The 13,330-nt window shown below is 50.0% G+C and overlaps 1 protein-coding gene across 8 annotated transcripts; it reads left to right on the forward strand.

Moving 5' to 3' along the window:
- The first annotated feature begins 6,146 nt into the window (after nucleotides 1-6,146).
- On the forward strand, nucleotides 6,147-12,653 carry CEACAM19 (CEA cell adhesion molecule 19). Of its 8 annotated transcripts, none has more exons than XM_069089008.1 (8): nucleotides 6,147-6,297; nucleotides 7,298-7,666; nucleotides 8,743-8,799; nucleotides 9,355-9,541; nucleotides 10,248-10,303; nucleotides 10,409-10,506; nucleotides 10,987-11,091; nucleotides 12,397-12,653. In XM_069089008.1, exons 1-8 carry the CDS (start codon nucleotides 6,246-6,248, stop codon nucleotides 12,448-12,450), a joined length of 978 nt encoding a protein of 325 aa, XP_068945109.1. In that variant the 5' UTR covers nucleotides 6,147-6,245; the 3' UTR covers nucleotides 12,451-12,653. The 8 variants fall into 8 exon arrangements, 7 of the variants coding, with proteins under 7 accessions (XP_068945109.1, XP_068945113.1, XP_068945112.1 ...); XM_069089012.1 differs by having other exon boundaries at nucleotides 10,987-11,028; XM_069089011.1 differs by having other exon boundaries at nucleotides 10,987-11,006; nucleotides 12,544-12,653.
- Nucleotides 12,654-13,330: the final 677 nt, after the last annotated feature.

A 13,330-nucleotide genomic window follows, 5' to 3' on the forward strand; every position in this document is an offset into this window, starting at 1 on the left:
GGTGAAGGACAGTGCTGTTGTTGCAGGAGTCTGGGAACCTTTCTGTTGGTTCCAAAGCCCTGAAGAAGGATTTTCTTGTTGTATGTTTACAGAAATCCTGAGAGAGGGTTTTGCTAATGTTTTCAGGGGTCCTAGGACTGTTCTGCAGACAGAGGATGAATGAATGAAGAGATTGGCCATGTATCTTGTGGCCTTGCTAAGCTCTGTCTCCCCAGGAACAAAGATTGCTGAGAACTTGCCTTGTGTTAAGATGAAGAAAAGACCTCCATTTGGGTATTAAGTGCTGTGCTTAAGCTTGTTGTAACTCTGGGGTAGATTCAATCATGATCCAAGGGTGGGGAACTTTTGACCTTTTTGTGTTCTGTGATTGAACAAATGAAAGTACTTTACCTATGATTGGAAACTAATCTCCATTTGACAAGAGGAGCTTTGTGATGGACTAAATGAAGGTACAGCCTAGGGGTGGAGTAGTATTTAGAACAGGGACTTTGTAATTGATTGAATGAATGTAAGGTCCTGGGGTGGGGTAGTACTTGGAGATTATTTAATCACACTTAGTAAATGCTGTATTTTGAATGATGTCATGTTTTGATCTCCTCTGTTCTTAATTTGTCACTGAATAAAATGGAGAGCACCTATGCTGGTATTTTGAACCTTGGGAAGTTGCCTTTCCTTGGCAATATATTACAGTCAGGAAGAAAAGTCAGGCCAAGGAGAAAGGTGCATGATGCTAGCCAGGGTCCTTCCCATATTGGAAAGGCTAGAAGAAATTGGTCGCCAGTGCTTCAAAAGCCAAGAGAGTCAGAGAAAGGGCAAAAAGTCCAAAGACTGGGCAGCCAGGTGGCACCAGCCCTTGAGTCAGGAGGGCCTGAGTTCAAATCTGGCCACAGGAATGTACTAGCTGTGTGACCTTGGGCAAGTCACTTAACCTCAATTGACTGCACAAACGAAAAAGAGTCAGATGACATGTTGGTCTCCGGCTCTAAAGGATGCTGGGAGCTTTAACAGAGGTGAGGAAGAAACTCCCAGGTTCTGAAATGCTTTCCCCTGCTTTCTACTAGTTCATTCTACTCTGATCCAAGTCGATCTCTCAATGGCCAACTCTTATCATTCCCTTCCCCTGCCTTCCTTTTGCCTGCCTCCAAAGTCCAGGTTCCCTAGCCTGGCATTCTAGGTCCTCTCTAAACTGCCCCCAGCCTGCCTTTTCAGCTTCATCTTACAGGGGCTCACACCAGCACACTAAGCAGCTTGCCCTCCCCTGATCATAACAGGGTACACTGGAAGAAGAATGATGGTGATGATGATAAAAACATCAAACAACCCAAACTTTCAAGTTTGCAAAACATTCTACTCACATTTGATCCTCACAAAACTCCTAAAAGGCAGGTAATCCTGCCATTATTATCCCCATTTTACAGGTGAGGAAACTAAGGTAAACAGCAGTTAAGTGACTTTCCCAATAAGTGTCTAGGGCTGGATTTGAACACAGGTCATTTCTGACTGCAGGCCCAGTGCTCTGTCCTCTGAGAGTGCTTACCACCTATGTGACCTTAGGCAAATCCTTTTAAGTCTCCAGCCTCAGTTTTCCTCATCTTTAAAAAGAGGGGCTGGCACAAGACAGTTTGCAATAGCTCTCAATTCTACGGCCGGTTAGCACAAAGGACTGCATAACACAAGCATTGCATATGGTGGGTGCTTAATAAATGCTTCTTTAATAATATTATTTTTATTTATCTGAATTAGGGATTGCACCGATATAGGGAACTCCAAGTCTGGAAATTCTACCTAGTCTTAAAGAGCTGTCCGAAGTACCAAGCACTCACTCAGCTGTATGCCTGGGAGGCCCGGGTTGACCCCAGGTCTTTCTGACTCCAAGGTTGATCTGCTCTCCAAGAGATCACTATATCACCTGGAGGACATTGAAGAAGCACCTTGGGGGTGTCTTGGGGAGAGGGCAGGACTTGTTATAGGCAGCAACCTGTAACCTAGGTGGCACAGTGGATAGAGTACTGGAGCTGGGGAAACTACTCTCCCTTTGCCAGCCTCAATTTCTTCATCTTGATGTGGAGATAATAATAGCATCTACCTCCTGTGGAAAAGGCAAAGAATGGCAGAGGTACAGTCAGAGGACTCTCTTCGGGATATGTTGTGATAGCAAGGAAGACTTCTGGCATGGTAGGTGAACCCCACAAGGCTATTCAATGGGAGTAGATGTACCTTAGTGGTTTGGTCAGTTAGTCAGTCATCAAGCATTTACTAAACCCTTACTGTGCTAATCACTCAGGATTCAAATACAATAAAAATAAAAAAGGCAGTCTCTGCCCTCAAAGGAGCTAACTTTGGAATGGTGGAAGATAATAATAAAAATAAACCATTATATAGTGCTGACTATGTGCCAGGCATCAATGACACAGGAAGGTAGGTGCTATTATCCCCATTTTTTAAGATGAGGAAACTGAGGCAAATAGACTAAGTCACTTGCCCAGGATTACCCAGCTAGGAAGAATCTGAGGCTGGATTTCAGACCCAGTGCTGTATCTACTGTGCCATCAGCTGCCCCAATAATAAAAAAAGACAACTGAAAAAGGTTTTGGAGGGAGATGGGGGAATTACCCTTATGGTGAAGACCATAGTCAGAAACATAGCTGGGGGAGGAAAGAAGGATGACTGGCCTGAGCCCTTCATCCATATGGTGGCTTGGGGAAGAATTCTCCATAAGGATAGAGGGTTGTTCCAAGATGGGAAGGCAGCTGAGGCACAGAAGCAAAGTCTAGAGTCAGAAGCAGAGCAGGGAGAGGAATGAAAGATGGCTTCCTCAAAAGGGTAGTTCCAAGAGAGATGTTCAGTATAGGCAGCCATTAACCAGCCAATCAGCAAGCTTTAATTAAGGAGTTATGGCAGGTGAGGCATTATACTAGGCACTGTCATTATCCCTGTTTTATAGATGAAGAAACTAAGGCATCTTGGTATGGTAGGAAGAGTGCTGAGTGTCACGGGAGACAGCAGGCCACTGCTCCCTCTCTGTGACCCTAGAGAAAGGATTTCCCTTGTGAGGCTAAGAATTTGAGCCAGGTGAGGAAGAACCAGAAATCTGAGCTCTCAGAAGAACCAGACCAACAGCCTAGAGGCCACTAGGTGGCACCACACAGTGCACAGAGCTCTGTGCATGGAATCCTGTACCAAGTCAGCTTCAGACCCTTAATGGCGGCTATGTGATCCTGGGCAGGTTGCTTCACCGCTTTCTGCCTCAGTTTCCCTGACTGTAAAATGGGGATAATACTACTTACCTCACTGGGGCAGAAGTATTCGATGAGATACTATTTGTAAAGCACTTAGCACTGTCCCTGGTATACAGAGGCAGCCCATTCTATCTTCTAATTTTTTCAGACTCCTTCCAGCACTATCATTCTTTCATTCTTCACATACAAAGAATGGCGAGATCCATTCGGGGGCTGGGGACTGTCAAGGACTGGGCAGTGATTTGATTCCCTACTTCTCTAGGGTTTTCACATTTACAAAGTGCTATTTTCCCAAAAGCCCTGTGCCTCCTCTCTAGCTTTCCAGGCTTTCTCCAGCTCCCCTTCACACACTCTACATTGGCAAGCCACTCTACTCACTGGCTTCCAAACTCAGTTGGGCTGAGTTGACCTATCCACATTAAAAGGGGAAGACGGTGGCTGTCAATCACTGCCATCCCTCTCCCACTGCTCCCCAGAGTGAATCCCCACTCCCCAGACTCCTCCATCCCTTGAACCTCTCTCTTATTGTGTGCAAAGACCAGTGGATTCAAAGATAGAAAATGAGCTTGAGTTCTAGCTTTATCTGTGCAGTCTTTTGGCAAGTCACTTAAGCTCACTTGGACCTCAGATCCCCCATCAGTCAAACAATATTCTAAATCATTTTAATGATTTATCTTTAAGGTTCCTTCCAGCTCTCAGAGATGTGATGCTTGGTCTCTTCTCAAATTCCATCCATCTCCTGGGACTCTGAAGCCTGGTGCTGTTGGTTTGTCCTTCACTCTCAAAAAGGATCATGACCTAGTTTTCTCCTGAAGACACAACTTCTCCAAGGCTGGCTGTGCCTGCTCTCACATCCTGTGGCACCTAGGTCAGGGAGAAGTTGGCTACCCCTGAACTTCCTGACCTAGAGGGATGCCATCTACCCGCAAGGGTTCGACTTCCAGCAGCACGCGCACACACACACACATGTGCATTCCACAGCAGTATAGACCTACCACACAGAATATGACATGTTTCTGTACATGCCTCCACCCCAAGAATATGACTCACCCCCACGTCACCAGACTCAGGGTGGGGGCTCTTCCTGTCCTCCTTTTCTTCTCTTTCCCAACATCCCAACAGATTCCAAGGGATTCTCCCCACCAAGCACTACACTATATAGGTACCCCCACATGCCCCTCCACACCATATCCTGGGCTCATGCCACCCCAGAAGCATAGGGAGCCACCCCTACATCCCCCAGCTGCAGGGACTCAGTGAGTTTTTTTTCCTTCCCTACTTGCCCAAGGTCAGGTTCTCTGAGTTCTAGCTTTATCTGTGCAGTCTTTTGGCAAGTCACTTAAGCTCACTTGGACCTCAGATCCCCCATCAGTCAAACAATATTCTAAATCATTTTAATGATTTATCTTTAAGGTTGAAAAGTTGAAAACTTTTTTGCCTCCCTCCCTCACTAGTCATGTGACCTCTGTTCATTCACTCATCCGACCCTTCAGGTACTCATTCATCATCCATTCAATCTGTTAAATGCCAAAAGTGTTCAATAGCTCGTCACCAGGCTCTGGAAGGGGTGCAAAACTGAGACTGTAACACTGAGCTCATCGTTCATAAAAGGAATGACCCCAGGCAATTGGTCAACAAGCATTTATTAAGCACCTACCGTGTACCAGGTACTATGCTAAGCCCTAGGGATACAAAGAAGGATATTCTCACCTCCCCCCAAAAAAACCTCCATCAACACAGATAAACAACACATGGCCTTGCATGGCTAGCATGTTAGAGTCAGACCAAAGTTCGAATCTGTCCTCTGACAGGAGGAACAAAAGATGTACTTATAGTATGACCAACCAGAGAGCTATTGGGAGCTTAAAACACTATATAAATGTAACTTGCTATTCCACCCCAAAGCCACACATATAAAGGGGTTCTCTCAGGGATAGAGAGGTGGGTTGGAATGTAGAGACAGTTAATACGTCCCTGGAGGTCCCTGGAGAGTGATTGGCAGGAGGGGTTTAAGTCCAGGAAGGGCTCACTGGAAAAGGCTGGAGAACTCAGGTACAGCTCAGGGAGGAGAGGGTCAAAGGCAATGTCTCTGCCCAGACAAACCACGTGATTCTGGGCATGGCTTATCATAGATCAGCAAAGCTGAGGGGAGCTCATCAGAGCCCAGGGGCAGGAAGGATTCTTGAAGGGGAAACCCTGGTGTCAGGCCCCTCAGAGTTTCCCCAACTCCACAACCCATCTCTCCCATCCTTGAATTAGCACAGTCTCATCACCACCCTCGGGCCTGGGATGCCTCTTAGAATCAAGACCCCCCTCTGGTTTCCAATCTACTCGCTAGAGAGATAGCAGCCAACAGAGTGAAATAATAAAGAAGGCTCAATTTCGAGTTAGAAGACCAGGGTTCATATTGCAGTTCTGGTGCCTGCTAGCTATGTGACCTTGGATAAGTCACCTCTCTCCTAGGGGCCTCAATTTCCTCCTCTGTAAAAGGAGGGGACTGGACTAAAAGGTTTCTCTCAGCTCTAGATCTGCAAGCATCTACAGATGGGGGGAGGGGCTTGAAGCCCCAGGCCTTCCCTGGACACCTGAAGGAGGGGGGAAAGATAAGGTAACCCCATGGGCCCTCACTTATGGTAAGATCTGGGTTAGGAGGGACTGGGGAAGCCCCAGAAAGTTCCCTAGTCACTCTAGTCAGCACCTGGCTAGGAGAACAGGTCGGTCTGGTATCGCCCAGAGGAGTGGAGGCCTGGACTCACCGTCCCCTCCCTGCTTGCTTGGGAGAAGGCTGCAGGAGAGGAGACAGACCAGCGGCAGGTCCAAGCCATACAGACATACTGGCCTTGTGCCCTGCCTAGTGCCCACCCTGAGGGTATCATCTCCCTTTGTCCCTGGACTGGCTGACAGGTAGCTTCCAAACAGAATCTCAGGGGAAGCCTTCTTCGCCAGGATCTGGAAGAGACTGGCCACGCAGCCAAGTAGCGGCCTCTTGGAGGGGCAGCAAGAGCCATGGCCCAGCTCCACGGGGGAGGCTGTGTCAGGAAGGAGTTCGTGTTCACAGGTGAGAGGTGGCTGCTGGGAGAGGGCCAGATCACAAGGCATCAAGTGAGAAGGAACTTTAGAGGGAGTCTAGCCCAGCTCTTCCATTTTACAGAGGGGTAAACTGAGACCCAAAGAGGGGAAGGGTTGCCCACACCCAGAGCTATTGTGTGACCCCCACTAAGACAAATAAAGAAGACAACGCATGTATGTGTGTGTGTGTTCACACAAGAGTCTGTACACCTGTGTTGGAGGGGCAGGCATTAAAAGTAACAAGGGTCCAGGACACATGTCCCCATTTTATGTAAATAAGATCTTTGCTTCTCCTAGAGAAGAGGAAGAGCCCCTTCCCCCTATGGAGCCGAGACCCCCCCCAACAGCAGAGGGGGACAAGGGAGAGGGCCTTGGGAGCCCCAGGCAGGCAGTCAGAGGGTGACCCCCTTCCCCTAGCTGAGGACCCTCAAACCTAAATCCTCAGATGAGCCCTTGTCTGAAGAAGCCCTTGACCCACTCACTCTCTACTTACCATTATATTTATTTGTGAACATTCTGTGTCACCCCTGGCAGACCGTAAGTTCCATGAGGGCAGTGTCTACAATGTCTTACACAGAGGAAGACCTGGACAAATACTGACTGAACTGCATTGGGCCGAATTGAATTGCAATCTCCCTTCTATTACTAATGTTGTGTGTTCTTAACTCATTCAGCTCTAACATTCTCTGTTCTGAGGCTCCTGCCAGCTTTGACATTCTTCCCACCTCTGACATTTTATGTTCGAAGGGCCCTTCCTAATCTGACTTTCAAATATTCTATAATTTAAAGGGTGAAGAACAAGCTCCTCCCAGCTAGCTAGGCCGAGGGTCCAGGGAATATAAGGCCTGGGATCACTGTTATCCCATTTCCTATGCACCCACCCACCCCATGGAGAGCAGACCTCCCCGGGTGTCTTCAGTGCCTACTTTGCTCCCGTTCAGGAGGGTGGGACTATCACCTTCAGGACCTTACCTCCACCCCTCTTACAGCCTCCCTCTTGGCCTGGTGTACCGTCCATCAGACCTGGGCTGCTCTTCTCATTGAGAGGATTCCCGACATACCCCAGGAGGGCCAAGATGTCCTTCTGTCTGTTCACGGTGTCTCAGGGGCCATCCAGGATTTCAACTGGTACCAGGGTGAGGAAGCAGATGGGGGCACAATGATCTTCTCCTACATCCCAGGCCTGCAAAGGCCACAGAGGGATGGAAATGCCATGAAGGGGAGGAACATCATTGGGTTTCCCAATGGCTCCCTCCTCCTCCGCCAAGCCCAGCCCAAGGATAGTGGCACCTACCAAGTGGGCATCACCATCAATCCAGCCTGGATTATGAGGGCCAAGACTGAGCTACACATCACAGGTGAGTGGTGGACCTGCAGAGGGGAAAGGGCACAAGCCTCACCGTGGAAAGCGCCCCGTCCAAGAGGGGGACACTGCTCTGACCTCAGACAGCCCCTGTCTGAGGGGAGAAACATGACCCTGACCCTGAACCTGAAATACAGCCCCAGGAAAGACTCCACAGAGAATGCAAGGAAAGGCTTCCAATTAGTACCTCTGAAAGTTTGAGTTTAAATAGGCTTACCTCCCCCATCTGACATCAGGGGAAACTAAGGCACAGACAGGGGCTGGGATTTGCACCATCTTGAACAACCAGGGCCCATGACTTGCAGGTCAGGATTCTTCCCACTGCATAAACTTCTGAACCTTAGAACACAGAATACGGAATCTCTTCTCAGAGCTGAGAAGGACCTTAGAACTGAAAACAGGGAATGTCAGGGCTGGAAGGGCCTTAGAACAGGGAATGTCAGGGCTGGGAGGGCCTTAGAACAAGGAATGTCAGGGCTGGGAGGGCCTTAGAAGTCTGAATACCAGGGATGCTGAAGCCAGCTACACTCACCTCTTGACAGAAGGCCAATGGCGTCAGAACTGAGAATAAGATATATATTCTTGGACCCAGACAATGTATGGATTTATCTGGCTTTGTCTTGCCCCTGTTTATTCATTACAAAGATCGTGTTACTCTCTTTTTCTAGAGAGTGGGAGAGAATTGGCTTGAGGAGAAGAGAGAGGGTTGGTGTTGCCCAGAAAAGCATGGGAAGAGAGATCAGAAGGAAGCACATACAGGGAAGGTGGCTTTGGTCCCACTGATCACAGCTAGTACTTATAGAGGGCCTACTGTGCGCCAGGACTGGCGCACAGACATCATGTCCTTTGAGCCTCACAGCAGCCCTGGGAGGGAGGTGCTATTACTGTTATCATCCCCATTTTACATATGAGGACCCTGAGGTAGACGAGGTTAAGTGACTTGCCCTGGGTCACACAGCTTGTGGTTGGATTTGAGTTCCATTCTTCCTGACCCCAGTCCCAGCACTCTTTCCCACATAGCCACCTCTACTTTTGAAAGTAATATGCCCGACGTATTATATTCCTTAAAAGCAAAGCCTCTCTGTATCAGAAGCTCACCTAAAAGACAACTTCTGCGCTTCTGCACAGGTGCCTCCTTAGGGAAAGTCTCTATTCTTGTGGGGTCCATGTCCTGCTCGGGCATTCTGAGGGCGCTGCTTTCTGATTGGCTGGCTGTTGGGGTCCTGTCTGAGGCTAGATGGGTGTAATTGTGCTTGGGTGCAAGGCCGTGCCTGCTGTTCTAGTGAGGCCTATTTGCTGGGTCTGGGGGCAGTGGTATGGTCAAAGCCAGATGGTGTGGTCACACCAGGCCATGCCTGCTGTTCTAGTGAGGCATATTTGCTGGGTCTGGGGGCAGTGGTATGGTCAAAGCCAGATGGTGTGGTCACACCAGGATGTGCCTGTTGTTCTAGTGAAGCCCGTGAGAAAGTTAGGATCTTGGGGCTGGGGTAGCTTAAGCAGGATTCCATCAGAAGGGAAAGGGGTTCTGCTTGGACCAGCAGAGGAGAGGGCTATCTAGTGCAGAGCTGGGAGCTCCATTTGAGCAGCCCCACAAGAGAGTCAGAGACTTCTGGGGCTCCCCCATGCCAGCCTGAGCTGGGACTTCCCTCAGCCTAGCAAGCTCTTCCTCTCACTCTTTTTCAGAGAAAGCCTTGAATGCCACCAGCCCTGTTCACATACACCAGGATCCAGGGAAGGACAGCTCTTCAGCCATGAACTCGGGAACCACAGTCGCCATTGTCATTGGCTGCCTAGGTTTTGGGGCCCTCGTGGTGGGCAGTGGATTAGTCTATCTTCTGGTCACTAGAAGTTGGAGGATCAAAAGTCCTGGGTAGAGTGGTCCCCTCCTACTTTCACGATCCTTTCCTTCTGCCCTACTCATTGTCAGCATGGGTCCACATTAGGCTAAGAAACCTAGAGTTAGACTGCCCTTAGAGCTCACCTTCCAGCAAAAACAGAAATCTTCTCTATCACATCCGTGACAGGTGATCTTGCTTGGATACCTTCAGGAACAGGGAGCTGTCTACCTCCGGGGCAGACTATCCCATTGCTGATCACTAGAAAGTTCTTTATCTCAAGATGAAATCTGCCTCTTTCTGTCCTTCCCATCTCTTCCTCCTGGGGCCATGACAGTCCTTCCCCTTGTTTAGAGTCCAAGATTATATTCCCCTGAGTGTCCTCCCTCCCAGTCTCTGCAACCCCACTCCTCCAGCTGCTACTTGGCTGGTGTAGTCTCCAGTGCCTTCATCACACCTGGACAGCTTCCTGTCCAGCTTGTCAGCAACCTGAGCTGGACGTCATGCCCCAGATGGGAAAGTCTAGTCTGAGAACCACAGGAGTCTTACCTCCCTCAGCTAGGCACAGGTTATCCCTGTGGTGGGAGGGAAGGCAGTTGGCACACCCATGCCTCACTCCTCTGTGGGCCACTGAGCAATCCTGGGTGGGTCTCATCCTCTCTGGGCCCCAGATTCCTCTCTGGTCACTCTAGAAGAGGATGTGACCCAGTCCAAGGCAACCAGAATCCTCTGATCTTCCAGGGACATAACAACAGAACCAGATGTTGGAAGTCACATGTGCCTTAAACACAAAGCCGGTAAGACCAGAGACCACTGAGGGCGGGGGTCTGGGGGCCTTGTCTTCTGTGTCCCTGGGAGTCCCCGGATGGTCAGTTAGTCTCCCTGATCTTCCCACACCCCAGACGGCAGCAATATCTACGAGGTGATCCACTCTCCCAGCATCCTGATAACCCCAACAAGTAATAAAGAAGGGAGCAGTCCAAACCTGACCACAACTATGGCAAGTGTCTCTCCCCCTTCATCCCCTATACACCTCCCTATGCTCAGCCTGCTCTGCAAGGATCTCTGTAACTTCCCAAGCACATTCCTGGATGAGACCTCAGCCCAGAGAGGGAGGCAGGGCAGAGCGGATCATGCCCATTTTACAGATGGAGACAGGAAGTCATTTACTCATTGGCGGGGCCCAGGGAAAGGGCAAGATCAGGGCACCTCAGCCTGAAGCTCATTCTCTTCCCACCAGGACGCCTCAGCTTCCTTCCTGGGGAAACTGGGGAAGGGAAAGGTCAGGGGAGGAAGTCAGATTTTAAAGATTAAAGAGAAAGGATAAGGCTGCAGGTCAAAGGTTTCAGTTGGGGAGAGCCAAAAGCATCTTAAAGGATTTGCCCCCAGATTTTGGGCTTGTAGATAGAGCCAAAGATCAGTGCTGGGGAGGGGAGAGCAGAGAATGACCTGTAGTTACATGTGCTCTGTCCATGCCCAGCCCCAGACCAGGAACCGTGAAGCGGAAGATCACCGTTACCAGGTATCAGCGCACCAGGAGGAGGAGAGAAGGGGAGGGGAGGCCAGGAGGATCTGCCCGGCAGAGGCAAGGGAAGGGAGCAAAGGAGGATGGGGGATGGCAGAGAGCCTTCAGGGGCACCCTGGGGCCAGGCTCCCCTCTGTGTCCTTCCTTTCTGCCTCTGCATGTCCCTGTCTTCTCCACTTTGTATCTGAATCTCATTTCCTTTGTCTCACACAATGACAGTGTTAAGACTGGAAAGGTCCATACAGCATAAAGCATCAGAGCTTGAAGGGTCTTTAAAATACAGAACAGGGAATGTCAGGGCTGGAAGGGGCCTTAGAACAGGGAATGTCAGGGCTGGGAGGGGCCTTAGAACAGGGAATGTCAGAGCTGGGAGGGCCTCAGAAGATGGAATGTCAGGGCTGGGAGGGGCCTTAGAACAGGGAATATCAGAACTGGGAGGGGCCTTAGAACAGGGAATGTCAGAGCTGGGATGGCCTTAGAACAGGAAATGTCAGGGCTGGGAGGGGCCTTAGAACAAGGATAGTCAGGATCAGGAGGGATCTTTCTGATGATCTAGTCCAATTCCCTCATTTTACAGAGAAGGAAACTGAGGCCCAGAGAGGGAGGTATCACAGAATCCTAAAATCTCAGAGCCTGGCAAAAGCCTCCATGGCCATCTGGTCCATCCCCTCCATGAACCAGGATCCCCTCTCCAACATGGCTAACAATTTATCCTCCAGCCTTTGCTTGGAGACTTCCAAGAAGGGGAAGCTCCCTCCCCAGACAGCCCCCCTTCCACACTGTAAGGAGGCTTTTCCTGATGTCAAGCCCGGACTGAACACCTGGTGCCTTTCTCCTATCCTGGCTCTGCTTTGGGAGTCAAATGGAATACATAAAATCCTTCTTCAATGAGACAGCCTTCCAAAGCCTTGAAGGCAGCTCTTGGGTCTGCACTAACTCCCCTCCCCTTTAGCCCTCCTAAGACCCTTCCCCATCCTGGTTATCCTCCTCTGACCCCTCTCCAGGTCATCAATGTCCTTCTTAAACTCATGACCAAAACTGAAGCCAGAACTCTAGATGAGAGCTGACCGGGTTTAGCACTTACTCATTCCTCCAATCTAATCTTCTCTTAATGCCAAGAGTGATATCATTAGTTTTTGTGGCTCCCATTAACTCCTGATCAGCTCCAAGTCCACTAAGACCCCCAGATCTTTTTCAAACTGCTGCAGAGTCATCTGTCCTTCATCCTATACTTACTTCTCACTCTGCCCATTGCCCCATACTGCTTTCCCTCTGTGGCTCTCTCTCTGGCCCCCTCCCCATCTCTCTCTGAGTGTCCAAGCTACCCAGACTTTAGCCAAGCTCACTTTCTTGCTCTCCCCCCAGGACCTGCAGGACCCAGACCCCGCTCCCTATTGTCAGCTCACACCCACAGCCTGACCTGGGAACCCCTCCCACAGGGAGCAACTGAAGCTGGGAAACAACGCCTTTCCAGAAATAGCTCAAGGTCTGGGATCCAGGGTGGCCTGGGCCAGCGGCTCTGCTGGAGAAGAGCAAGCTTGGGCAGAGTTCCCAGAGGGAGGCCAGAGGGAAGATGTGCCCTGTTTGTGTCTAAGTCCTCATTAAACAGGACTTCTCCTGTCCCCTGCTTATCCCTGGGGATGATCCTGAGAGGGTGGGTACCTCGGGGTGGAGGCTCTGGGCCCTGAGAGTGGGCAGTATAGAATCTTTGCCCCAGCCACTGTCCCTGAGCTTCATGGTCCTCTACCAGCCACCCTGCGATGTGGGATGACAGTACGTCTTCCCTCGTTGCTGCCTACCTGTCAAGCCACCTCCTGATCCTGGGGGGATGAGAGCTTACCAAGTGCCTCCTGTGGGCCACTGCCATGCCAAGCACACCTATAAACATGACCTCCTCCAAGGCTCACAGCCCTGCGACTGTTATGATCCCCATCTTACAGTTGAGGAAACTAAGGCAAACTGAGGTTGTGGGGGGGGGGCAGTGTTAAGTAACTTGTCCAATTTGTCCAGTCCAGTTCAGGTAGTAAGTGCCTGAGGCTGTATCAGAATTCAGGTCTTCCTGACTCCAGCCCAGCTCCATCCTCTGCCCCAGAAAAACCTGTTAGTTGTTCCAGGAATGTTTCTCTACCTTCCTTCCTTCTCGCTATAGTGGAAAGAATGCTAGCTCCAAGGCAAAGAGGCTGGGTTCAAAGTCTGCCTCTGATTCTTACCAGGCCTCAGTTTTCATATCTGTAAAGTGAGGCACTCAGGCTTGATGGGTCTGAGGTCAGAAATCTTGGACCCAATGACCCTGTCCCTC

This window comes from Petaurus breviceps, unplaced genomic scaffold (genome assembly GCF_028583685.1).
Source record: "Petaurus breviceps papuanus isolate PSGF00001 unplaced genomic scaffold, PetGlider_PUasm1.0 185, whole genome shotgun sequence".
Taxonomy (NCBI): domain Eukaryota; kingdom Metazoa; phylum Chordata; class Mammalia; order Diprotodontia; family Petauridae; genus Petaurus; species Petaurus breviceps.

Coding starts and splice junctions, on each gene's coding strand:
- CEACAM19 (XM_069089008.1), top strand. CDS start 6,246: ATGGCCCAGCTCCACGGGGGAGGCTGTGTCAGGAAGGAGTTCGTGTTC. Junction 10,304..10,408: donor GTGCCTTAAACACAAAGCCG/GTAAGACCAGAG, acceptor CCCACACCCCAG/ACGGCAGCAATATCTACGAG. Junction 11,092..12,396: donor GGAGGATCTGCCCGGCAGAG/GCAAGGGAAGGG, acceptor CTCTCCCCCCAG/GACCTGCAGGACCCAGACCC.